General features: G+C 47.3%; 1 protein-coding gene across 1 annotated transcript in view; it reads left to right on the plus strand.

Moving 5' to 3' along the window:
- The first annotated feature begins 2,044 nt into the window (after window positions 1–2,044).
- The window catches only part of plpp3 (phospholipid phosphatase 3), a 66,442-nt gene continuing 40,929 nt past the window's right edge, over window positions 2,045–27,557 (plus strand). Inside the window, exon 1 of the mRNA XM_039735999.1 lies at window positions 2,045–2,797. Within this exon, the coding sequence (XP_039591933.1) occupies window positions 2,656–2,797 (142 nt within the window). The 5' untranslated portion in view covers window positions 2,045–2,655. The remainder of the gene's footprint in view (window positions 2,798–27,557) is intronic.

The raw sequence follows: 27,557 nt of genomic DNA on the forward strand, positions 1-27,557 counted from the left end.
ATTTGAGGGTTTTCTAGCATGAAGCGCCTTTTGAAGGTCATGCCATAGCATCTCAATTGGATTCAGGTCAGGACTTTGACTAGGCCACTCCAAAGTCTTCATTTTGTTTTTCTTCAGCCATTCAGAGGTGGATTTGCTGCTGTGTTTTGGGTCATTGTCCTGTTGCAGCACCCAAGATCGCTTCAGCTTGAGTTGACGAAACAGATGGCCGGACATTCTCCTTCATTATTTTTTGGTAGGCAGTAAAATTCATGGTTCCATCTATCACAGCAAGCCTTCCAGGTCCTGAAGCAGCAAAACAACCCCAGACCATCACACTACCACCACCATATTTTACTGTTGGTATGATGTTCTTTTTCTGAAATGCTGTGTTCCTTTTACGCCAGATGTAACCGGACATTTGCCTTCCAAAAAGTTCAACTTTTGTCTCATCAGTCCACAAGGTATTTTCCCAAAAGTCTTGGCAATCATTGAGATGTTTCTTAGCAAAATTGAGACGAGCCCTAATGTTCTTTTTGCTTAACAGTGGTTTGCGTCTTGGAAATCTGCCATGCAGGCCGTTTTTGCAGGCCAGTCTCTTTCTTATGGTGGAGTCGTGAACACTGACCTTAATTGAGGCAAGTGAGGCCTGCAGTTCTTTAGACGTTGTCCTGGGGTCTTTTGTGACCTCTCGGATGAGTCGTCTCTGCGCTCTTGGGGTAATTTTGGTCGACCGGCCACTCCTGGGAAGGTTCACCACTGTTCCATGTTTTTGCCATTTGTGGATAATGGCTCTCACTGTGGTTCGCTGGAGTCCCAAAGCTTTAGAAATGGCTTTATAACCTTTACCAGACTGATAGATCTCAATGACTTCTGTTCTCATTTGTTCCTGAATTTCTTTGGATCTTGGCATGATGTCTAGCTTTTGAGGTGCTTTTGGTCTACTTCTCTGTGTCAGGCAGCTCCTATTGAAGTGATTTCTTGATTGAAACAGGTGTGGCAGTAATCAGGAAATTGAACTCAGGTGTGATACACCACAGGTAGGTGATTTTTGAACAAGGGGGCAATTACTTTTTCACACAGGGCCATGTAGGTTTCTCCCTAAATAATAAAAACCATCATTTAAAAACTGCATTTTGTGTTTACTTGTGTTATATTTAACTAATGGTTAAATGTGTTTGATGATCAGAAACATTTTGTGTGACAAACATGCAAAAGAAATCAGGAAGGGGGCAAATAGTTTTGCACACCACTGTAAATGTTCTCCCGGCGTCTCCGTCAGGTTTTTCCATTTTGTCCCCTCATCCCCAAAGGTGGTTGAATGTTAACTCCAGCTTGGCCCCTCTGTGTTGTCCCTTCCATCACTTGTCCGGCGCTGCCAGGAGAAGGTTATGACTGTTCAAGTAAAACACACATCAGACCACCTTTAGACTTCACAGGGAGGGCAGTAACAAGCAGCGCGGGCCAACAAGTCATGGTCAGGACATTCAAGACACACGTCTGTTCCGTCTAGCGCCCCCATCTCAAAAAGTGCTTTAAAAACTAAATTAAGAGCGGAGTCACAGCAAATTAAGATCTCTTCCAAAACAATGAAACACATAAACTGGACCTCTGGGGCGGGCAGCACCCATCCACATCCACGGGTATTTGAGGGTCAACTGCGAAAAAACACAACCTGGAAGAAAAAGGCTGCAGCAGCTTCAAACCCCCTCCCTTGTCACAAAGATGCCAGCAGTCTAATTCTGCATTGTTTCTTAACGTGCAGGCAGTGGTGGCACTCGGAAAGGACACAACATGACGTGCAAGGACTGTTTCTTTGGGATGCACTGGGACCCCGATGTGGGACCCCCTCGAAGCGGCTGCCATACTGAGGTGAATAAGTGCAAGCGCTCCATGGCGATGCGCCACAGTTCTTTGCCCCGCCCCGAATCATGCACATTTGCATACATTATTAAGCTATTTACATATACGGCGCGCACCGCCTGTTCGGATTAACGAGCTTTAACTTTTCTTTTTAAAATTTAAGAGCCACGGCAGCAGCATGAAAAGGCAGCCAAAGGGGTAACTGGGGCGAGTTCCGCTTCACACTTTTCGCTGCCTTCCTCATGTCAGCCGGTGAATGAACCACCACCCCTCCCCGCACTCAGGAAGGGGACGAGTCTGCAAGCCCCCTCCAGTAGGCCCGTCCCGCCGCTTTAAGAGGGAGGGGGAGGACGAGGCGCTCAGATTTGAGGACACTGCGCTGTGTTGCGCTTCGACCCGTCGCCAATAACAATAAGAAGAAGAAGAACAACAAACACGAGAACAAGAAGTTCGGCAGCCGAGTGACACCGTGCAAGAGAGAAAGCGAGCCGAACGGAATCGGAGCCCCACGAACTGCCGCGGTCGAAACTTCGAGACTCACTAGACAGAAAGAGAGAGAGAGAGAGAGAGGGGAGAGGAACGCGAGCGAGCGACCGCCCGACTGCCTGCCTGCCTGCCTTCCCCTGTAACTCCGAAAAGTGACTTCGTGCAAGAGTTCGGACCGAGCCGACGTGCTGCAGCCGAGAGTGACAGCGACAGGACTACGACTACGCTCAACAGGTCCTACCGCCAAGTGACCTCCAGCCAGCCAGCCGCCCGTGGATTTAAAAGCCCACCAAACGCGTGCGCAGCCCTCCCGCCGGACTGCAAGCCATGCAAAACTACAAGTACGACAAGTCCAAGCGCTCCGAGAGCCGCAACGGGGGCAGCAGCGGCCTCAACAACAACAACGCCGCGGCCAAGGATAACGGCCGGGTCATGATGGTCTGCCTGGACCTCTTCTGCCTCTTCTTAGGTGAGTTGCTTCCTCCCTCCCCGCGCTCCGTAGCATCAGCATCGTCTTTAAGCGAGCGGCTGCACCCGGCGGAGTAGAGCCGCCACTGTTAATGTGTTGGTCGGACGGCGGCATCACGCTGCCCTGGGGGGGTCGAGTCGAGTCGTCAGTGAACCTGTCAGCCTGACTGGCCCCTTCGGTTAGCGGCGTGTTGTGTGCCCGTAGCGGAGATCTGATGGGTTGGGGTTTGAAGTGGGACCGCGAGGGCTCCGCTCATCTCGCGTCGCCGAGTCCGCCAAGTTTTCTCAGTGGGCGAAGTTAGCGTTTTTGTTTTTTTTATTTATTTTTAATTCAGATCGTCTGTTATCCATATCGACACATCTGCGTGAAACGTGTGTGCAATTTGAAGTACTTTGTGTTTGTGTTTTTTTAACGGGCTGTTGGTTCCGGCGTCCATGCGCCTCCTGTGAAGTCATTGTGTCCGAGAGATGCTCGTGTGCGTTGTCGGGAAATTTGGAGATCGCATGCAAAGCTCCTTCATTATTCTAATTAGGCGGGCTGATTGTTTTGTGAGAGGCGCTATATTGGGGGCGTGAAAACAATTCGTGGATCTCCAAAGGTTTCACTCGGTTCGGTTACAAGCTGCCCACGTAGTCCTCTTCATCTTTGCACCCCATAGTCCTACGGGCTGTCTGTCGGGGGTCTTGACGAGGAGTCCTTTCCTCCAAGTGGATGTCCAAGGCAATGCTTTCCAAGTCGTCTTCGCTCCTCGTAGTGTTGCTGAGGGGTCCTTGACTGTCTTGAGCCGAGCGGACTGCACTTTGGATATCTCGGGGCAATGATTTGCAGATATAGAGGAGTGGGCAAAAAATGGTTGGTTTTTGTGGAAAAATGATTGTTTACAATAGCTTTATTAACTTAGTTATTATAAATAGTACAATAATTAAGAATAAGCAGTGTGACCTGTACTGATGACTAGAGGGAGGTTAAGCCTAATGACACCTTTTATTGGCCAACTAGAGAGATTACAAGTGCTGTGTACTGACGACTCTAAACCTACGTGTGCCAAACCCCGTAGATACCAGGGACGGTCAAAAGTCCCCGCACTTTAACTCTATTTATTAAGAATTCTACATGGTCACCTGCAATTTTCCTAGCGACGTACCAACGTTTTTACTGCACCAAGCGCTGCTCCTTCCACCTTCACCGTTTCCAATGGAAATGTAAAAGTGTGGAGTCTTTCTGGACGTCCCCGGTGTGTAAAATGGCCATCTATACTCGTCTTTCTTTCTTATCCACTGAGTCTAAGAGATACTTTGGGTGCCTGCGTCTCTGACAGTAAACGTAAGACGACATTTATGAATGTATACGTGAATCGATTACTTACAGACGCACACGATGGGGTAGCACTTAGCAGTGGCGTGTCATTCCTTGTTCGATGTCCCATACCTGGACGTTTCTCCTGGTGCCTTGGTGGGGTTTTCCTCCAAGTAGCCCAATTGTTCCCAACCCCACATCTCCAAAGAGGTCAAGTCCAGTTTGCTGTTTGTGCGAGTGGATAGGAGACCCGTGTTGTCCGGGTGGTCGCCCCCATCTTGTTCGTCGAGTGGTTTTGAGATTGGGGATGTAAAACGCACATTTTACCGACTTTTATTCTTCGTGCCAGAGCCTCTCTAATGAGGTGCCCGTAAAAAGCACATTTAAGATTGGGAATACAGAAAGTCGTTTAAAACATCCGTGCGAAAGTCTCCGGGAATCCTGGCATCTTTGATTTTTGGGAGGAAAAAAAGGGACAGCCGGCCTCAATACGCCGCCTGTTAACTTGTGGTGACCGACCGTGGGATGCGCTTGTGTGCCGTTTGTTGTTTTTGGGTTGATGTTTTCGGAATGGCCAGGTTTCTCGGAGTTTGACTCCTCTGCTAAGCTCCTTTATTAGGACAGTTTCTGTGTTTTGAGCGGGGGTTAATTTGTTTTGTGAAGGGTGCTGCATTGGAGGGGGGGGGCACGCCATAATGCCACCCGTGCAGAGTCGCGTATTCGTTGATCCTAACGCTTTGGGGACAAGTGAGAGGAGACCACTCTGTATGCTTGTCACTCGTTTCTGTCACCACGTATCTCGTCCACATTGTCCTTGTGCTTCATCTCCATGGCTCGGTCCCACAACTCTTTGCCTAAAGAAGTGTCTTCCTGGCTTCACTTTCAAATGTCCTTAAGTGTGTGAAGCGATTCTGGTGGTTCTGCTGTGTCGACGCCTTGGAGGGTTCGACTCGGTTATGTTAGCAAAGTGTTTAGGACTCCGAAAGTGACAAGGAAATGCTTTCCAAGTGATCTTTTTTAATTAATGAATTTTATTTTTTGGTGCCCCATGGTCCTGTGGACTGTCTGGGCCGGCCAATGATGGTGTGACCAGAGTCCTTTCCTCTCTGCCCTTTAAGTATCCCAGGAATGAACTCCAATGGAGATCACCCAGCCATCTTCGTCTCTGCCCGCCTTGTTCCTTCCTTCCTTTAGCTCTGCTAATCATTGCTGTCTTTTCTCCATTATTATTAATAATAATAATAATATTTGGCCTTTTATCCAAAGTAAATCTCTGGTACAGTCGCTTAGCTTGGCGCAAAGGCAGCTGATTTGACACCCCGACCTCCGCACATTCTCTGCCCGTCTGGTCACTTTGATCTTGGCCCCTGCTGTTACTCGCCAGTCCAATGCCCCCTATTTTTTTTTTTTTATTGCTGCCCGTATCCCAGCAGGTTCCCCTACAGCACTTTCATTTAGGACGATGGCGACTTTCTTCAGAATCGCAGACTCGCCCGCACATCTAGCAGTGTAAACATCACACACGTGCTCGTCTGGGTCTGCGGCTCTCCGTTTCGCCCAACTCGGGGGGCCACACTGCTTGGTCCGGACCTCCCGACAGATAATCGGATCAGTTCTGCCCCCCCCTCCGTATTCACCTCTGTCGGGTCTCTTGCGGTGTTTTCTAAGGATTGGTGTCCCTCATCTGGCTTTCTGGGGTCTTCAGGGTGTCTTGGATTACACCGAACCGCGGGGGTCTGTCCAGGCTGCGCTTTCTTTCTTTAATTCGATTCCCGTCGTACGGATTCTCCTCCAGCTCGCCTGTGCTCTTTGCAGCACGTCTCTCTTTATTTGCCTACGGTGTTTGAATTATCCTGTTGATTTGAATTGTAAAGTTGTGTGTGTGTGTGTGTGTGTGTGTGTGTGGTTGTCACACACCTTCCAGTGAGTCACTCTGAAGGCCACGCGGTGTCAAATCTGAGCGGACTTGTCTTTTTATCGGGTCCTGCGTTACAACGGGGGGCTTGAATTGACTTCCTTGTGCTGTGATGGGCCGAGAGCCGCCGATCTCCCCGATGGTTTGTTTCACCGTCCAGGACGGTGGCTTTGCACCAGCAGGCCAGCGATGTCGAGTGCCCAGACGCAGGTTGTGTACGAGTCTCTCCGTGTGGACCCGTGCAGCACTTGTTCAAATCGGAGGACTCGTCACCTCCAGGATGTTCGTGCTTAGCTTGGCAGAGAGGACTTCTCTGCCACTCGACACACACGTGTGACAGGCTCACACACACACACACACACACACGCTCTGCACATATGAAGAGTCGGCGCTCGTTGACGGGGTGAGCGCCACGGGTCGCGTCATTTCAGACTGGTAGGGCCTCTTTGTGTTGTCGCCATATGTTGACTCCATATGGGCCGAGTTGTGAAGGTTGGCGCTCTCCTGGTGTGCCCAGTCTCACGAGTCTCACTGGGCACAACAATGAGTGTTGTAAACAGAGACCCCCGGACGGCGGAGTGGTCCAGACACATTGTCGTAAACAGAGACCCCCGGAGAGGCCCAGTGTAAGTAAGCGCTTTGAGCATCTGGTCTTGATTATCGGTTTTTTGGTGTTGTGCTGTTCGCCGTTTGTGCTGAGAACCAAATAAAAAGACACACATGGGAAGAGGAAAACAAAGGAATTCTGCGGAGGGTTTGCTGTGGGCTCTGCTTTTTGTTTTTTATGGAGTCGGCGAGCGAGGCGCCCATTGGAGGGCCTTGAATCGATTTCAAGATTTCATTTCATCATCTCGGACTGCAGAGTTTGTTCATCAGATGCAGAGAATACAGAATGTCCTTTGTGCTTGGATTTATTTATTTATTTCCCCCAAAATGTAACCACAATAAACATCCTTTGTTCCTTAAATTTTTTGTTTTTGTTTTGTTTCAGAGGCGGGCAGATGAGGGATAAGGTAGCCCCCTGAAAAAGTCCGAGGGGCGCCCACCCTCATGCAGCGCACGACTTGTCCATTGTGTCCGCTTTGAAGGGCCGTGTTGTGTTTGTAAAGATGAAAGCCCCTCTCCGTCTTTTAGATGTTTATTACGGCGGTAAGGTGATCCCTTTGGATCCACTGGGGGCTTTTCACGAGCAGACCTTCTGGTGGCGAATTGCATCCCCCCTCAGCCACGGGGTTTCTCGATTGCGCCCCTAATCCGGTTTTGCCGTCCACATTGAAATCCACTCCATGTTTGTGCCTCCTTGACGGCTTTGCTTTCTTTCGCGGGTCGTCTTCCTTATGATTCCCGTTTTGATTTCTTTAAGTTTTCCATTAGAGAGGAAGGCATTGGCTGCTCGGCTCCGATTGAGCTGCTAAAGACCCCGTGTGCCCCCCACCACCCCCGGTGCGCTCTGCATGGCCTCACCTCAAACCTCAGGTTTCCTCTTGCGAGTGGAAGAGCGGTTTCGAGGGTATAAATATTTTCAGGAATATCTGGCATTCCTCAGCTTCAGCGGCCGGAGACCCCTCTCGATGGGACATCTGGAATAATTTTAAAAAGGGATTTCAGGAAAGGGTGGTACGTGAGGCAGACGGAGTTGAGTCTGGCTCATGCTGAGGTGGGGCTCTGCGTTTCCCCCTGACATCTGAAACTCGGTCGGTCCCACCTTATTTATTTATGGGATTGGGGGGGCTCGCTTGATACCAGGTGTGATGGGAGTCGGGTTTAAAGGTGGGAATTCCAGGCCATTTGGATGGATGTGAGCAAGCTGGATTGGCGAGCCTCTGCCACCTCAGCCAGGAGTTTACCGCTCGGGCACCCTTGGCACGTGTGTCTCCACAACGGCAGGCGGTCCGGTTGGTTCGTGAGCGAGCAGCTCTGGCTCTGCCGTCGTTTTGTTTAGACAGTGCTTTTCACAGAGAGGCTTTTGGTTTTTGTGGTCGCTCACCAAATGAGTAAATTATATAGCTCCTGAGTTTACGAGGAAGTTCATGTGCTTATTAAAGGGTCCTCGGCCTCGGGAGGGGGGGCCTGCAGCTGTCCTGTGTCCTACAGGTGCACCTCCAGGTGGCATTTCCAGCTCTGCTGTATGATGTGCCATCTTTCTGTTTCGCTCCCGAGTCCGCTGTGTGCCGTGACATAATCACTCAAGTTTAAAATCGGAGAGCAGTCGCAGGTCAGTCGGAGAAGGGGCTGCCGAGGGTCCTGATCTACTTGTCGTTTTGTTTACCTGGTGTATCCAGAGCAGCAGGTTGGCACTGGGCAGAACTTGCTGCCAGTCCTCTTCTGCTGGGCACGTGCAACTCCTAGCCAGGTGGAGCAATCGAGCAATAAGCAGCCTGGCACAGTGGCTAAGGTGATGGGGTTGGCATTTCAAGTTAAAAGTGTCGCCTGAGAAAGTCACCTGCCCGTTTTTATTTTTAAAATAAATAAATAATCAATTGGTCAAGTGCGTAAATCAAAGCCAAATGGGAATCGGTTCAACAAAGGGTCACTGCGGTGGTCAAGTGGAACACCAAGAGCGTCACTTCCTCGAGTTTGTCATTCTCAGCAAGCCATTTGTCACATGTACTAATAAAGGGCATCGCTTATTTCACTCCAACAGATGGCGCATCTAAGTGACACCAACCTAATAAAGTATCAAAAAGTCGGTGACAGGACCTACAAATGACATCTGAGCCCACTGACTGTCGCACACAGAGGGGTGTCGCTGACGGTGGGGGTCTCAAGCTCTGGTCCTGGTGGCCAGTGTGTCCTGGGTTTGTATTTTTTTTATTCTCTCATTTTGCTGCTTTAAAGAGGGCAGACCACCCGAATGATGCTTAATGGACTGTTGGGCCAGTGCTGTAATCGATACCAGCTTTTGGACCTCCATGCCAGTACCAAAGTTTCTGAACCAAATAACAGATGAATCTTAACTCGAGCCTCTCTGCTGTGGGGACTTTGGGGGACGCTCTCTGCCTCTCCTCCCTCTTGACAGTTCTGATTACTTCACGTCAATCTGGGCTGGGGGTCCCACTTCAGTGCGACTTCATGGCTATCCGGAGGGAGGCTGCTGGGGTGTTTCGTAATTATCTGTCTGCTGTTTTCTTCAGAGCCTTCTTACCCAAAGCTGGCATCGATACTGAAGTCTGAATTTTAGCACCGAGCCAACACGAGTAACACCACAGGTGTGGGTCGCTGGGCACACTAGTTGGGTCGTCAACTTTTAGAAATCGTCAGTTGCTTTAATGATTTTAGGGGGCTACTGATTGCAGAATTTAGTTCAAGCCAAAGGGACATTTTGCTCCGGCATACTGGAGAGTTGAAACGGCTGACGTGAAGTCTGGTGGCGAGCCAATGCCAACCTGTTACTCGCCACGTGCTTCATTAAGGAAGCCAACGAACGCAGACGAGCCCCCCCCAGTAGCATCATCAGCCCCTCCAAACTCGTCAAATTCTGTTATCTTCAACTCCCTGAACCTCCTGTGTTGTGTCATCGTGCCACACTACGCACTGCTTGCCTTTCGATGGGCTGAAGTCCCAATCGCATCGAAGAAATAAGGGACATGAGTGTCACTAGTGAAGTCCCAGTTGTATTGAAGCAGTAAATACCCCCATTGTATTGTAATTCTGTCAAAGCAATAGGGGGGCGGCGGGGGCTTTGGTCTCCAGTGAAGTCTCAATCCCATTGACGCAATAAGGGGTCTCCAGTGAAAAACGGAAAGCGTTTACCCCCATCGAGTACAAATCATGTCAAAGCAATGGTGGTGGTGGGCGATTATCCCCAGCGAAGTCTCGATCACGTCATTATTCTTATTAAGGAGCAGAGGGGTCTCCCGTGGGTCCCTAGTGAAGCCCTAATTGTGTCGAAGAAGTTGGGATTTCCCAGTGACGTCCCCTCCACGGTCAAGTGTGCACTTTTGCTTTGTGCCGTCTTTTTATTGGCCGTTTCTTCACAACAATAGCGAGTGTTTTTATTGGTTTGAGCGCACAGCTGATGTTCACCCAGAGTGCTATTAGGGTCCCTCTTTATCGTTTGACTTTCTCCGAGCTTTTCCCAGTTGTTGGTGGTCCCGACTCCAGGTGTGTCCAGAGACTTTCTGAATTGAGCTCTACACGTCTTTTTTTTTTTTTTTTCCTTGAACCCCCTTATTATGGGAGGCTGCTGATCCCCTGCTCCACTATGGGTGGTCCTGCTCACTAACCTGCTGCTGCTGCTGTCGTTGGTCTCGGCCACTCCTTTTCACACTTGCATTGCTCCAAGTCAGGGTTGGTGAACTGCAGGCCTGGAGGGTCTCGGTGGCAGCGGGTTTTCATTCCCACCCTTTTCCTAATCCGTGCCCAGTTTTCACTGCCAGTTAACTTTAATTGACCTGTTAGAAGAGCTCAGCCCTCTGAGTTGATTCCTTTCTTCATTAAATGACCGCCAAGCCGAAATGAGATGTGAAACGAGCCGACAGATGAGCAGCTGAACTGGCATTTCGGACTCCAACCAGTCTCTTAATGAGAAGCCCGTTCGTGCTGTTAATTAAAGCCGTTATTTAATTCCATGGCTTGTTGCTGCTCTCATTCTGCCACTCTTGTTGTTTTTCTGTTCTTTCTAAGAGCACCAATGTCATGATGTTATGGTGATCTGACCGAGACCCTCGCCTCTCTTTAAGTTCAGATATTGTGTGATGGGCACAGGGCAGCTGCTCATGTGGTGGCTTGGTTTGTGTCTCGTTATTGTTTGGCTGCTAATTAAAGAAAAAGAAACCACTATGATGCCCGAGTCAAGTTAATTAAAAGAAGTCATCAGCAGCAAAAACTGGTCACTAACTAAGAAGATGGGAAGAAAGAAAACCTGCAGCCGCTGCGGCCCTCGAGGCCTGGAGTTCGCCACCCCTGGTCTAAGTGAATCAGGGCTGCTTAACAGAACTTGCTGCCCAGGCCGCGGGGTCAGGTGACTTTTGGGGGTGCCCTGATTACTTTGTTCATTGGTCCTTATTGGTCATCTCCTGGACCTCTTTAGTTTCAAAGGTGTTTACTCTGCTTTCACGTCAGGATGGCCGGAGTATTTAAACCGGAAGGCACCTTTAGAGGGTCGGTAAGAGCGGTGGGCCGTTACGCGCTCTCTCCACACGAGTGGGCGTCCCCTCCGTCGGCAGACTCTCTCACCCCTTTGGAGTCCCAGCAGTGGCATTCACTGTTTTTTTTTTTTTTATTTTTTGTACAAAAGCCCTGGGAACTGTTAGGGGTCCATCCCTGAACAATGGCGTCCTTTGTGTCGGCCACAGATAGGGAATTACCTGTATTTGCATGTGAAAGTGGCCCCCATGCCGTTCGGCCTTCTGAGAGGATATTCGCTCGGCGGATCTTTGCTAAACCTCATTATTCACAGTTGCGGTGGGCTGCGGGCCAGCAATTAGCTGGGCTGCGTTTTGCTCCGCCGATGCAGCTGGGCGCTTGTCACAAAATCAGTTTGTGTATCGAGATTGGCGTCTGCGCACCAGCAGCAAGGAGCAGCTCCGCTTGAAAGGGGACGACGGCCGCCCCTTTTAGACGCTTCCTTTCAGGCGAAGCCGTGCAACAGGCGGCCTGAGGAAATGTGCTGGCGCTGCAGGACGTGTTAGGAGGGGGGGCTCGCACAGATCTGCTCCGGAGTTGACTTTTCTTTGGGACGTCTGTAAAAGCGGGTGGCTGGTAACTTCATACCGGCGGCCCGTGTTTGTGCACACTGCATGGCACGCTGATGGAGGGTCTGCCTCAGAACACGCGTGCCATGCAGCCCATTGGACATGCAGTTTTGGGGGCTGGTAACTTCAAATCAGTGTATGGAGATCCTAGCAAATTGGTGGTCCGCATTCTGGCATGCTGATGGAGAATCGGCCACAGAACACACGTGCCGCACCACCGAGAAAAAGTGCAGCCAGTCGGGCGTCCACTCCTACTTCAACATACCAAAGTAGGTTTGGGTAGGGTGGATGGGCTCGGCGTTGGCAGAGGAGCCTTTAACATAAGAAACACTAAGGAAGTCCACTGAGTTGTAAACAAGGGGACGCTGGAGTCATTTCAGTGTCACACGGGGGACTTCCTGACGTGACACTTACTTCATGGCTGTTTCTTAAACTCCTACTCTTCATCTGGACTGTGGCGGCGCTCCATAAATGCAAGGAATGAGTTGTCCTGGCATCTATGAAATTCAAGTGTGTGTGTGTGTGTAGTGACCACAAAGAATGGACATCGTCCAACTGGAAACTCGACAAGAAAACTCTGGGAATCCCAAACTTACCTCATAATTAAAGGGTTTCCCCAGCACGCAGCAGATTCCTCTGTTCTTGTATTATTATTTTTCCTTCTTCTTCCCATGTGTCTGAATACAGGCATGTGTACATTTAAATACGCAGACCCCGTAAGAAGTGTTCCCTTTTTTTTTTTTTTTTTAACCCAAATTTGAATCACAATGGGCTTCTTTTTGGCTTTTGTTTTTATTTTATTTTGATTCCGGTCAACACACAAAGGCTGTTAAATGTCCAAAGAGAGCTGATCTCTGCATATTGGCCTAAACACGTTACAAATATAACACACCAAAAGTCCCCCTTTTTAAATGGATACCCCAACATCATCATCATTGGGTGCAGCCTGCTGGTTTTAGAAGTTGAAGAATGAGTTCACCCGTCTGAGCTTTCACTTGGTGTTCTGTGGGAGGCCCAGTGTGAGGAGTGCGAGTGCCAAGTGAAACGTGAAAACCTCAAAGGGGATGAAGGCTGGGGATCCAGTTCTCTGCCCCTCTCACCGATGTATACCGTACAGCAGGGGTCCCCAACTCCGCTCTTGGGGGCCCCTCTGGCAGCAGCCTGTGCAAGTGATCTGTACAGCCGCTCTCCTACTCTTTGTCTTTTACTTCCGGCCCCAGGTCTGCATAAATGTCTTGGCACAAAGTCTTGTCTTGTGGGACGCAAGTTAGTTTAGAATTTAAAAAATGGAATAAGAATCTGAAAATCTAACATCATCACGTTAAAGTTCGATAAATTCTGAAAAGTATGATACCAAACGTATACAGGTATGTAGGTTTTAAAATAAAGCGTGACAAAAACTGTGACCTAAAAACATCAGTGTTGCACTTTTAGGCTTAGGATTATATATATAAATATGTACATACACTCACCTAAAGGATTATTAGGAACACCTGTTCAACTTCTCATGAATGTGATTATCTAATCAACCAATCACATGGCAGTTGCTTCAGTGCATTTAGGGGTGTGGTCCTGGTCAAGACAATCTCCTGAACTCCAAACTGAATGTCTGAATGGAAAAGAAAGGTGATTGAAGCAATTCTGAGCGTGGCATGGTTGTTGGTGCCAGACGGGCCGGTCTGAGTATTTCACAATCTGCTCAGTTACTGGGATTTTCACGCACAACCATTTCTAGGGTTTACAAAGAATGGTGTGAAAAGGAAAAACATCCAGTATGCGGCAGTCCTGTGGGCGAAAATGCCTTGTTGATGCTAGAGGTCAGAGGAGAATGAATGGGCCGACTGATTCAAGCTGATAGAAGTGCAACTTTGACTGAAATGACCACTCGTTACAACCGAGGTATGCAGCAAAGCATTTGTGAAGCCACAACACGCACAACCTTGAGGTGGATGGGCTACAACAGCAGAAGACCCCACCGGGTACCACTCATCTCCACTACAAATAGGAAAAAGAGGCTACAATTTGCACGAGCTCACCAAAATTGGACAGTTGAAGACTGGAAAAATGTTGCCTGGTCTGATGAGTCTCGATTTCTGTTGAGACATTCAAATGGTGGAGTAAACAGAATGAGAACATGGATCCATCATGCCTTGTTACCACTGTGCAGGCTGGTGGTGGTGGTGTAATGGTGTGGGGGATGTGTTCTTGGCACACTTTAGGCCCCTTAGTGCCAATTGGGCATCGTTTAAATGCCACGGGCTACCTGAGCATTGTTTCTGACCATGTCCATCCCTTCATGACCACCATGTACCCATCCTCTGATGGCTACTTCCAGCAGGATAATGCACCATGTCACAAAGCTCGAATCATTTCAAATTGGTTTCTTGAACATGACAATGAGTTCACTGTACTAAAATGGCCCCCACAGTCCCCAGATCTCAACCCAATAGAGCATCTTTGGGATGTGGTGGAACGGGAGCTTCGTGCCCTGGATGTGCATCCCACAAATCTCCATCAACTGCAAGATGCTATCCTATCAATATGGGCCAACATTTCTAAAGAATGCTTTCAGCACCTCGTTGAATCAATACCACGTAGAATTAAGGCAGTTCTGAGGGTCAAACACCGTATTAGTATGGTGGTCCTAATAATCCTTTAGGTGAGTGTATGTGTATATATATATATATGTATTTATATATGCAGTATATATATATTTGTGTATGTATATATATATGTGTGTATATATACAGTATGTTTATGTGTATATATGTATTTGTGTATGTATATGTATATATATAAAATAGGCAATCTATATGTACAGATCACTTGCATGGGCTCATCAGCATGTTATGGCTCTTCATTCTCCAACGTCATGTTAGTAACTACGTGACCTCGAAAACATCCATCCTTTTTCTACACAAAGAATCTCTGAGCGTGTTCTAACGCTACTGTGTGCCTGTTTGGAAGTACATTCATTTAGCAGAGTTTAGAAAAAGATTTTAAAATCGAAATAATGAAAGTCACAGAACATTTTGTCGGAGGAAAAAAATGAAGCCACCAAGTGCTGCACAAACCTCGTTGGAGCAACAACCGGCGAATGTTCCTGCTCAGGTGCCATTTTGGATTAGAGTGCGTCTTGGGTTGTTCAAAAGGAGGCAATTCTGATGGAACAGGGATTCGTGTTTTATTACTCAGTTCACCAAATATTAACACCTGCAACAATATCAGTCTTTTAAATGGTGCAGAGAGGCTTTGTATAAGACGGAGAAGTTGTGTGTGTTTTGTAACTAAACATACGGTACCTGTGCATTAGAACAGTCTGGACAAGAACAGGCCATTCAGCCCAACAAAGCTCACCAGTCGTGTCCACTTCATTCTCCCTAAAGTCCTCCTGTCCACCACACTACTTGGTCTCTTATTCCAAGTTTCTGTCGTTCTTTGTGTAAAGAAAAACTTGCTAATGTTCACACGTTTCCAACTGTGTCCCTGTGTTCTCAATGAACTCATTTTAAAGTCACCATCTTGATACACTGGACTAATTATCTTCATCATTTCAAACCCTTCAGTCAGGTCTCCTCTTCATCTCCTGTAAAGGCTCAGCTCTTTGAATCTTTCCTCATAACTCACCCCCTGTAGCCCTGAATCAGCCTAGTTGTTCTTCTCTGGACCTTCTCTTGTGCTGTTATGTCTTTATGGAGACCCAAACTGCACACAGGACTCCAGATGAGGCCTCACCAGTGTGTTATGAAGCCTGAGTGTCACCTCCTGTGACTTGTACTCCACACATCAAGGTGCTATATAACTTGACATTCTGTTAGCCTTCTTAATGGCTTCTCAACACTGTTGGGAAGTCGATAGCTTTGAGTCCACTATGACTCCTAAATCCTCCTCATAAGGTGGACTCTCGATGTTCAGACCTCACATTTTTACTTCCTACGTATAATTCTTTACATTTACTGACATTAAATTTCATCGTCCACAAGTCTGCCTAAGACTGTCTGATGTCCAAGTCCTTCTGTGATGATATAACGGATTCCAAATGATCTGCTAATCCACCTGTCTTGGTATCATCTGCAGGCTTCACCAGCTTGTTACTTATATTCCTATCTAAATTGTGTGTGTGTGTGTATTGTATGTATATGCATGCATCTACTGTGTGTGTATATTACATTACATATGCATACATTTATATATATATATATATATATATATATATATATATATATATATATATATATATATATATATATATAATGTGTGTGTGTGTGTGTGTCTGTGTGTATTATATATAGATATTTATTTGTATATATGTGTATATATATTATAGTTTTTGTGTGTATCTATTAAAAATAGCAGTGGTCCCCGCACCAACCCCTGCTGGACACCCCTCTTACCTTCACCCACTTCTGATCACCCTCTGCTTTCTGTGTCTGTGCCAATTCTGCCCCCATCACCATGAACTGCCACTTCATTCATTGACTTTGAAAAGTTTGGTGATGGGATGCTTGGCACTGTTAGGCTCTCCCATGCTGATGCTTTATTTTCTGTAATATCTTGTACTTGTAGGAGAATGGCTGCTCTAAATTATTACAGAAGGGCCCTACAGTATATATTACTGACGCAGTGCTAAGTGTCCCATAATGCACTAATTCCAGAGTGGATTGAAGATGCAAGCGGAGTCTGCTGGCCCTGCCGTTCAGAAGATGCACCGAGGCCAGCTGCTTAATGGCGGATGCTTTAAGACTCTTTGTTTTTCCCCTCCATTAAAGATTTAACTTGACGTATCAAATATGTATGAACTCTTTTAGTTGGCGATGTTTTTGTCGTTCGTTGGGCCCTGCAGATTGTCTCTGTCTCTCTCTCTCTCTCTCTCTCTCTCTCTCTCTACCCCCCCAGCAGATGACATTCTCGCCAATCTAAGTTTCCGATTGTTTTTTTTCCATGGGTATCAGCCCAGGCCGTCTTACACAGAGGTGGAGCTCGCTGTTTTTGGAGCGTTGTGAACGGTGCCAAGCACTGAACACCCAGATGGTCTGGCAGTTTTGATGCCTTGTCAGATATTTTTTCAATTAAATCTAAATGAGACTTTGCATTGAAGCCACCCGTTTGCTGCTCTACGTTATTATACTTTATTTAGCAGATCATTTTACTGTACAGAGGATTCGGGTCGTATTCAGACCCCTTTATGTGTTTCATGCTTCAGCCTTGTGCTCAAATTGTTAACAACACTCCGTACCCCCGAATGACAAAAGCAAAAAAAATGATAATAGAATTTTTTTACAAATTAACTAAATAAATATCACCTTGACTCAATTATTCAAACTCTTGGCTCAGGTGCTCCCCATACTGCTGACCGCCATCGAGATGTTTGGGGTCCACCTTTTACTGACTCAGTTGAGTGGATGGGACACATGAAGGCACACCATTGACTATAAGAGGTCCCCCAGGTGAACACGGGCCAGAGCGTAGAGACAGGATTAGATTGAGGGGCACATCTGGAGAAGGCTACAGAAAATGTCTCCAGCATCGAGCGTTCCCAAGTGGATGAAGCATTAGGTGGAGAAGGTCATTTGGGAAAGAGAGGTGACCAAGAACTCCGTGGTCACCCTGGGCTACGTCTATACAACCAATGTGAAGATGGGAGGAACTCCCAGAGTGACAACCATCAGTATAAATCACCAACAGTCTGTGTGGTATGGCAGAGTGGCCAGAAAGAAGCCACCTTCTCCGTAAAAGTCCACAGTTAGTTTGCAAAAAGTGAACCTAAAGGACTATCGGACTGTGAGGAACATGATTGTCTGGTCTGATGAAACCAAGATTAGTTTCGAGGAAACCGGGCACTGCTCATCACCTCTGTAATACCAAGATGGTGGCAGGAGCTTCAGAGACCGGGAGACTAAACAGAGTTATTTGGAGCAAAAAGTATGGAGGTACCCTTAATGAGAAGCTGCTCCAGAGTCCATAAAATAAGAGACATCAGACAGAAGAGCTCCTCTTTTATTTGTGAGGTTCAAAACGCACGCATTCCTTATTCCTTGTCGCTACATTACATGCATTGTACTTCCAAATAACCATTCATTGGTTGTCCGCTCTCCAGCGTTCATACGGGTTCAGTTTTTATCGTAGTCGGTCACTGGGTACGTCCAGAACTGGTCGATGCATTCGAGTCATGCTGTGGACACGGAGGGACACACTGTTCATGAAACCCGTACACCGGGGCTTCATATGGGCCTTGACCGGCACTGGGTATGTCGCATTAGGTGATCGTCTTTATAGGGGAGATTAGGTTACAAATGGAAAAGTCGACGAATGTGACATAAGCTTAAGGTGACTTGTGAGAGCTCACCATCAGACCTGCGAAAGAAACGGTGTGAGTGGCTGTCATCAGGTCAGGGCACAACAAACGCTAGCCGAGGAACAATCTGATCTGATAAGATTGTAATCTCAAGTAATCGGAGAGACTGGCCTAGCTAGAAGAAAGCCTTTATCTAATAAATGGCTGATATGATAGGGTAGGATCTCGTCAAACCTAATTCAGTAATGGCTCTGGCACCTTTCAGGAGTGACTGACTAGAAAGTGGCGTTGAACCTTCATTAACAGTAAGTTGTCAGGTCTTAACTGCAGGCCTCTCAGTTGTATTGTGACAGCTGACCGTAGTTTTGGATGTTTCTAGATTCCCCTTTATTTTATGTCTGTGTCTCGTCTTTCTACACAGACCCTTCATTGAATGGCTTGTTTAGCTTTTTTTTTTATTATATACGGTTGTTTTGTTTTTATATATTTTGAGTTCGGTTTGGTTTACGTATATAATCTTCCAGATGTACTTTATCCGCATGGCCTCCTCATTTTAGCGGATGGGAAATGAATTTGGCCACTTTGTGCTTGTAAGCAATGAAGTCAGTCGGACCGTTATTTAAGTGTTTCTGTCTCTGTTAAATTATTTAATAAGAGTCTATTATGTATTTATGTGTGTGTATAGATAGAGTGAAAGGCGCTATATAACTGTTACCAGTGCAATGATAGATCCATTTAAAAATGATAGTCACTCCTTATGATTAAACAATGAGACGTCTGCAGAGTGGTGTGAACTGCAGTGGCTTCTGCTCGACAAGCTGCTCACAGTTGCGTGTCCTGACCGTGTCATGTCAACAGCTCACTTCTCCTGCTCCTTCAGATTGTAGCAGATCAGTGACATTTATGAGCATAAAAGTGACAAGTCCAGTCATCTTATGTGGACACAAATGAGAGGAAGCTCCCTAGCCACGGCTCGGTGACGCTATGTATGTGGTGAAATAAGCAGGTGCTCAAGATGTCCTTTATCCACAAGTTGACCCCACGGCAGCTTCCTCTGCACCTTGTGTGTGCAGTGACTGAATATTTTTGTGACGCTATAATTTTTATCGGCAGAGCGCCACTGTGAATTTTTAGCTCGAGACTTTAACACAGAATTTAAACTTCCATCGGGTGGTGCTTTTATTTAAAAAAAAAAAAAAAAAGTTGTCTGTACGATTTTGAAGTGCAGTTGGCCACAGACCCTCCACAAGTGACAAATAACGACAGTAAGGCAGCAGCCGACGGCACTTTAATATCACTTGAGTTTTAGTCTGCCGTGTTTCTGCCAACACAAGCCTTTTTATTTATTTATTTTGTAAACTGTGTGACTTTGTCAAAACCCTTTCTTCAATCTACTCTTTCAACACATTTACCGTTATTAGAGTCCATTCTCAAAATGCGTGCATTTAAATTTCGTCAGTTTGCACAATTTTATTAGTAACCTCCTTTCTCCTTTCCTGTTGGCTAGCCTTGCACAGTTGCAGGCTTCACGGCTAAAGTGAGATGTGCCCGAGGGTGGGCAGTGGCGGGTATCCTGCTAGGTGTTTCACTGGTTTTGTTCGTCCCACTGTAGCGGACCAGTCGCCGATCCTAGAGTCGCCGTTGATAAAGCCATTTTGTTCTTCTGACCACATGGGTGTGTACTGACTAAGTCCTGGCGTTTTAAGGTCCTGCTTGTCCTTCAAGGTGGCATCTAATTCTGGATATTTTAGATTGTCACTTTGGTAACAAGCTGGCTATTCTGTTCCTCTCCGTGCGTTTCCTGCCTCGTCTGCTGACGCGTGACTAGTTGTATTCCACCTATGGGATGGTCTTTTTTTTTATTTTGTATTCCTGGTAGGAACGCTCTCAGTGGGCACTTGTTTTCAGGACTGCACTGGTCTGGTATCCTGTTTAATGTACCGGGAGCGTTAAAAAGGAAGGGACTGGCCTACTGCTATCAGCCACTTGGACAGACCTCTCTAAACCTGCAGGCAGGTGTGACGTTCGCCACAAGGCAGGCGCGCGAGGAGAGCCCCGGGCCGAGTGGGTCTCAAGTGGCTGGCCATATTGGGTGGCTGAGCTGCCACCATCAGATAAGCCGTCCCCCAGATTGGCTTTTGTGATTTGATCAAAGGAGGGGAAAAAAAAAATAAAAACGAACCTAGGTGAGATAAAGGAGATCCGCAAAATGGGATTATTGTCAGTGATGCCCGTGTGATAGACGTGCATGGCGGGGGGTAATGAGGCACGGGACTTGAATTAGATGACGAGAATGGCGTTTTAAGATAAAGACGTGCAAACACTCCTCTCTCGGCTGGCTCCGTTGGGGTGTGTGTGTGTTTATGGCCGCCTCAGCCTTCCTCCGTTCTCTTCTTCCCCTTTGATTTGCCACACATCTATCCTGCCCGCTGTGGTGTTCCAGTTAGCCGCTAGTATCCATTCCCATTCCTCTCAGTATCCGGGGTGTCCCCCGGCTTTCTAATGCCATCCTCCCCAAGTGCCCTTTATTTCTTCTTCCGCCCGTTTTACAGTTGCACGTCCCATCCCTTGGAGGCAGCACTCCGCGTCTTATCATTAAATGAAAGGCAGCCTCGATGGGGGTCTGCTGCTATGCGATAAACGCCTTCCAACAACGGTCCGACGTTAGGAGATTGGAAATTTGTGTGCACCGTGACGCTATGATTTTTCTTTCTTTCTTTTTTTTTTTTTTTTATTTCCTGTATGTCTGTTGTTTTATGGGTTGTCTGACAACCGAGGGTCTGACCAACATGGAGTTTAATTTCAATCCGCAGTGCGCCGACGCGTCCTGTTAGCCCCCAACGACGGGATCCTGCAGTCCTTTCTCTTCTGTTGTGTTGAAGTATCCAGACAGCCGAGTCCATCTCTCGTTTTTGACTGTCCCAGCATGTCACATCTTGAGTGACGACGGTTCAGTGTGGCAGGAGGGTTGCAGGTGATTTGTCCTTCAAGCAAACAAGGAAGCCACTCCTGGTAACCGTGCGTCCCCCGAGGGTGTAAAAAGAACACTTCCTTGTGTCATCCGTTTCCTCTTTGGCGTGTGCGGCCTGTGCCTGTTGTCCCTCCTCCAGTGGCTGCCACATCAATGGCCTATTTGTGTCCCTCTCAGTAGCCTTTCTGGTGTGCCAGCAGTTAGATTCCTGAAAAACCGCAGTGTTGAAAACCGAGGGGGGGGGCAAAAAAAAAAATAAATTAAGAAACAAGTCCCCAGGATTGGCCTTTTTGTTTCCTGCCCAGTTTAGGCTCTCTGGTCACTTAGGGGGCCGGTGAAGTCCCCGCCGTTGGCTTTCTGTGTGACCCTCGCGTCACTGGACTTTGACAGGGTGCAGTTGTTTCCACGTTCTAATCAGATTGGTGTCCCCACATGTGACATGTGTGCCCCCGAGGGAGGTGCTGCACTGGCACCTGTTCCAGTGACTTGTTGACGTCTCTCTCTGTCCCTCCTGTGGCTTCCATGCTCGGACTGTGACCACGGCTGACACGTCCATCGTGATGTTGCCTTCTGCTTTGGTTTGCTTGTTTGGTTTTTTTTTTTCGTTCCGGAACATTCCACTTCGTTATTTGTGGTGCATTGCAAGCTGGAGGGGGTCTCTTCTGTGTATTTGATGCCGTCGTGTCAAGCTACGTCCAGACTGCTACGGCTTTTTAAATGAAACCGATGACATCAGTCTTTGCTTACGTTGGGCCTTGCAGGACAAAGAGATGGCGCCGCCGTCTCAATACCACACTGACTGCTGAATTCGCCCCTCGTGTGGGTGTGCAGTGTTCAAACTGTACAAAATTTCAATGCGAACGGGTAAGCAACCCAACAAGTGCCATGCAAAGCAACTTCTCCGGGCTCGCCATGTTGGAATCTGCTGGTTTTCCTCGTTGAGGGGCGGCGAGTCGAAGGAGAAATCAGGAGTGACCGTTCGGGGTCTGCGTTTTCAGAACTCGCTCTTCGCCGACATCGTTCTCGTCGTTTACTCGCCGTGATGATTCCTCACACTGCCACCTGGTGGAATCCTCCAGATTTGCACGGCTTGCCTCCTCGAGCACACGCGTCGCAGCTTTAGTGTCGAGAGCAGGTGGGCGAAGTGACGAACACCTCAGCGCACGTGGAGCATGCGGTGAGGATTAAGTTGCCCACTGAACAGCTTACTGGAAAGGAAGGAAGGAAGGGGTGAACACACCAAACAGTAGAAGTGAAGGGCGGGTGACGAGAGCTGCAGAGTTATAGTGTGACACCTTAGTCACTAAGCCGGGCCTGCTGCCAGGTGCTGTGGCATATTCGGGCTCGAGTCGACGTGTCCGAGGCGAGGAGGGCAACACTTACATTCCAATACAATACCATTTATTTTTTGTATTGCCCAAAATCACACAAGAAGTGCCACAGTGGGCTTTAACAGGCCCTGCCTCTTGACAGCCCCCCAGCCTCGACTCTCTCTAAGAAGACGAGGAAAAACTCCCAAAAACAAAAATGGAAGAAACCTCGGGCAAGGAGATTCAAAGTGGGACCCCTTTCCAGGTAGGGTGGGTGGTAAAAAGAAGGGGGGGTCCATACAATACAGTACAATACAATACACAGAACAGAACACAAGTCATCCTCAATACAGAATAAAAATCAAAAAAAAAATGACAAGTATGGAGCAGAATTTAACAGTAGGTGATATCCCATAATATGATTTGGATTTGTTCAGAGTCCTGGAGACGTCGGCCCTCAAGCTGCCTCCCCCTATTGGCCATTCCACAGCTGAGACAGCCGATCAGATGAAAGGACCCCTCTACCCGATCCTCCATCAGAGATGACTTTACCTTAGGAAGGCAGAACAACTTGGCAGGTGGGCCGTGGGCACCGAGTGGCACATTTGAGTACCGAGAAGAGAAACCGAATAGGTGAGGGTTAGTAACACATTCTAACTATCATGTCACTTGTGTGGGCCGGCGCCCTGCCCGGGGTTTGTTTCCTGCCTCGCGCCCTGTGTTGGCTGGGATTGGCTCCAGCAGACCCCCCGTGACCCTGTAGTTGGTATATAGCGGGACGGATGTGACTTCTGTTTCAGTGCTAATGACCAACAACAGAGATGTAGTTCTGTACAGTTAATCAGCAGCTCTAGTCAGGGTGTGCTAAACCTGAAGTGGGGAGTCTTTTAAAGCTGAGACTGAAGGGGCATCTCTTCTAGTAGCAGGCAGACCAGCCCACAGTTTAGGGGGTCCTGTAACTAAAAGCTCGACCCCCTGCTGTTGTTTTATTAATCCTTGGAATCCTAAGCAGACTGGCATCTTGAGATCTTAATGTGCGCTCAGGTTTGTAAGTCGTTGTAAGTTCAGATATGTAAGCCGGACCTCGGCCATTTAATGCTTTAGATGTTAAAAGGAGGATTTTGAAATCGTCCCTAAACTTGACCAGGAGCCATTGTCCCCTCCATAAGCCGCTAGTATGGCCTCACCTGGAGTGCCGTGTGCAGATTTGAGCTCGATATCACGATAAAAAGACATAGCAGCACAAGAAATAGTCCAGAGAAGAGCAGCCTGGCAGATTGAGGACCACGAGGCCCGAGCCATGAGGAGAGACTGAAGGAGCTGAACCAGTTCAGTTGAGTCAAACAGAACTTAAAAAGAGGGGGACAAGAACGCAAATGTTACAAATTGGGAGGGGAGGCCGTCCAGCGGGTCCTGGCTTGTTGCGTTACAAGGAGCTCTTCAACGAGAGTGAGGGGATGCGGATAGCGGCTTCTTGGGGGTCAGATACCTTCGCACAGAGAAACGGGGACGCGTGGGACAGGCGACCAAGTAGTCTGGTGGGGCGGCGGGACTTGGCTTGACGGATATGACAAGTGAGCTTTTGTTGGGGTCACCGCGGTGTTCCCCTCAACATGATTCTGATGGGTCGAGCAGCCGCGCAGTGTGGCACAGCAGGCCGTGTGTTTCTAGTCGTCTTTTGATTTCTTTAGTGTCCTATTCTTGGCCTATTCCATCGTAAATTGTTTTTGAAGATGTTGCTCTTTCCCTTTTTGTATTTTTATTTTATGATGTATTTCTGTTGAGTTGATTTTTCTTGTTTTTTTTGTACGTTGGTCGACTTCCCCTGACGCTGCAGATATGAGGCCACCTCAGTGCTGTTGAAGAGCCCAGCAGACCACCAGATGCCCCATGTTGCCTTTAGGTGTTCTGACCAAATTATTTTATTTTTGCCCCTTTTTAATTTTATTATTTCTGGTCTTTGTTCCTGTCTTTGGGTTTTCATTCACACGTTGAATTTCCATGCCCAGACCCCCATTTAGCTCCCCTTGATCTGGAGGATCCTCTCCTGAATGGCTGAAGTGCCCGCCATATCACGGGGTGTCTGCCCAGCAGCCTCATCTCTGCTGCCTCGTTGTACTCACGCTGCCATTCTGTGGGTTCTCACCCCCAACTCGAGACCACCGGAGGAACAGGAATACAAACGGAGAGTCCACACGTCCACTCCGCTTACCGGGATCAGGGAATAGGAGGTGACCTCACTGCCCTTGAGCTCCATGGGTCAGGGCGCTATATAATCTCACAGGGCCCAGTGACTCTCGGGTCCACCCAATTCGGCCCCCTTTCACTTATCAAACTTCTTCATTTCACATTTATTTGCATTGCAGTTCGTCTGCCACAGAGATGCCCCCTTTTCCAGTAGGCTGCCCAGGTCCCTCCGTCATGGTGAGGCTGATTCTGCTTCGGCTGCCTTTTTCTACCCGGATGGTGTCACCTGAAAACTCGACCAGCTTGTCATTTTATATTCTTGTCAATTTATTGCAGTTTTTCGTGTAGGAGGAATGATGTCAGATACAGTAAATGCCGTTACAAATCACTAATGAGTTGGCTGTACTGCGAAAAAGCACCCGCGTGTGTGTGTGTGTGTGTGTGTGTGTGTGTGTGTGTGTGTGTGTGGCACTCATTAACTCCTACGTAACAAGACCTTCACAAAGGCTACGTCACCAGCACATCGGCCGTTCATCTCTGTGTAGTGTGGCACGTTGACATGATGGCAAAACGTGAAGGATTCACAGGCCTTAACGCCAAATAAGTCACATCATCCATGAAACCCCCTTCCAGAGTGACGTTTGGTAAGTAAGGGCACATTGCAGAGGTGAAGAAGCAATTGGCTGAAGATTTGTAAGTCTTATGAAGACTCAGAGGAGTGTCTAAGGTCTCGTCACAAAATAGTGAAGGAATAATAGAGGCTTTGTTGCTGATATACTTTATTTGTCCCCAAAGGGTCAATTAAAATGTAATAAAAGGTCAAAGAGCAAATAGACATCCACCTTAATAAAAGGATTCATTTGTATGTACAGTGGTGTGAAAAACTATTTGCCCCCTTCCTGATTTCTTATTCTTTTGCATGTTTGTCACACAAAATGTTTCTGATCATCAAACACATTTAACCATTAGTCAAATATAACACAAGTAAACACAAAATGCAGTTTTTAAATGATGGCTTTTATTATTTAGGGAGAAAAAAAAAATCCAAACCTACATGGCCCTGTGTGAAAAGTAATTGCCCCTGAACCTAATAACTGGTTGGGCCACCCTTAGCAGCAATAACTGCAATCAAGCGTTTGCGATAACTTGCAATGAGTCTTTTACAGCGCTCTGGAGGAATTTTGGCCCACTCATCTTTGCAGAATTGTTGTAATTCAGCTTTATTTGAGGGTTTTCTAGCATGAAGCGCCTTTTTAAGGTCATGCCATAGCATCTCAATTGGATTCAGGTCAGGACTTTGACTAGGCCACTCCAAAGTCTTCATTTTGTTTTTCTTCAGCCATTCAGAGGTGGATTTGCTGGTGTGTTTTGGGTCATTGTCCTGTTGCAGCACCCAAGATCGCTTCAGCTTGAGTTGACGAACAGATGGCCGGACATTCTCCTTCAGGATTTTTGGTAGACAGTAGAATTCATGGTTCCATCTATCACAGCAAGCCTTCCAGGTCCTGAAGCAGCAAAACAACCCCAGACCATCACACTACCACCACCATATTTTACTGTTGGTATGATGTTCTTTTCTGAAATGCTGTGTTCCTTTTACGCCAGATGTAACGGACATTTGCCTTCCAAAAGTTCAACTTTTGTCTCATCAGTCCACAAGGTATTTTCCCAAAAGTCTTGGCAATCATTGAGATGTTTCTTAGCAAAATTGAGACGAGCCCTAATGTTCTTTTGCTTAACAGTGGTTTGCGTCTTGGAAATCTGCCATGCAGGCCGTTTTGCCCAGTCTCTTTCTTATGGTGGAGTCGTGAACACTGACCTTAATTGAGGCAAGTGAGGCCTGCAGTTCTTTAGACGTTGTCCTGGGGTCTTTTGTGACCTCTCGGATGAGTCGTCTCTGCGCTCTTGGGGTAATTTTGGTCGGCCGCCAGCCACTCCTGGGAAGGTTCACCACTGTTCCATGTTTTTGCCATTTGTGGATAATGGCTCTCACTGTGGTTGCTGGAGTCCCAAAGCTTTAGAAATGGCTTTATAACCTTTACCAGACTGATAGATCTCAGTTACTTCTGTTCTCATTTGTTCCTGAATTTCTTTGGATCTTGGCATGATGTCCGAGCTTTTGAGGTGCTTTTGGTCTACTTCTCTGTGTCAGGCAGCTCCGATTTAAGTGATTTCTTGATTGAAACACGTGTGGCAGTAATCAGGAAATTGAACTCAGGTGTGATACACCACAGTTAGGTGATTTTTAACAAGGGGCAATTACTTTTCACACAGGGCCATGTAGGTTTGGATTTTTTCTCCTAAATAATAAAACCATCATTTAAAAACTGCATTTTGTGTTTACTTGTGTTATATTTGACTAATGGTTAAATGTGTTTGATGATCAGAAACATTTTGTGTGACAAACATGCAAAAGAAGAAGAAATCGGGAAGGGGGCAAATAGTTTTTCACACCACTGTATGTTTCTGTCCAGTTGCTGTGTGTCTGTCATTCCAATGGATGGCTCATTACGAACACGAACACTGCTTTCAAGGATTCCATACCAAATGGTGTATAACAGAGACCTAGGCACTGCATTTCTAATTCCAACAGATGGTGCATCACAAACCTTTGTAGTAGTAATATGCTTTGCGTTTTCTGAATCCAGCAGATGGTGGGTGCATCACAGACGTGAACACTGCTTTTGCGAATGCCATACCAAATGGTGTATAACAGAGACCTAGGCATTGCATTTCTAATTCCAGCAAATGGTGCACTACAAACATGAACACTGCTTTTACAAACTCCATACCAAATAGTATATAACAGAGACCTAAGCATTTTCCATTCCAACAGATGGTGCATCACAAACCTTTGTAGTAAGTGTGAGATCATCGGAGCAGTGGAGGAGGGCAGGGTTTCATCTGGGGTCGGTCATGGCCCGCCTGCAACGCCACTATGGGCCCACAGGTTGTGAAACGCGTGTCCAGTGTGTTTAGCGTCTAGTCGGCCCCTCACTGCTTTAACTGTCTGTCCGTCTGGAATGCAGGAGGCGGCTCACAGCAGGCCTAAACACTCGGTGGCTTTGCGTGTCTTCTGTATGGTTACAT

Source organism: Polypterus senegalus, chromosome 14 (genome assembly GCF_016835505.1).
Source record: "Polypterus senegalus isolate Bchr_013 chromosome 14, ASM1683550v1, whole genome shotgun sequence".
NCBI lineage: Eukaryota > Metazoa > Chordata > Cladistia > Polypteriformes > Polypteridae > Polypterus > Polypterus senegalus.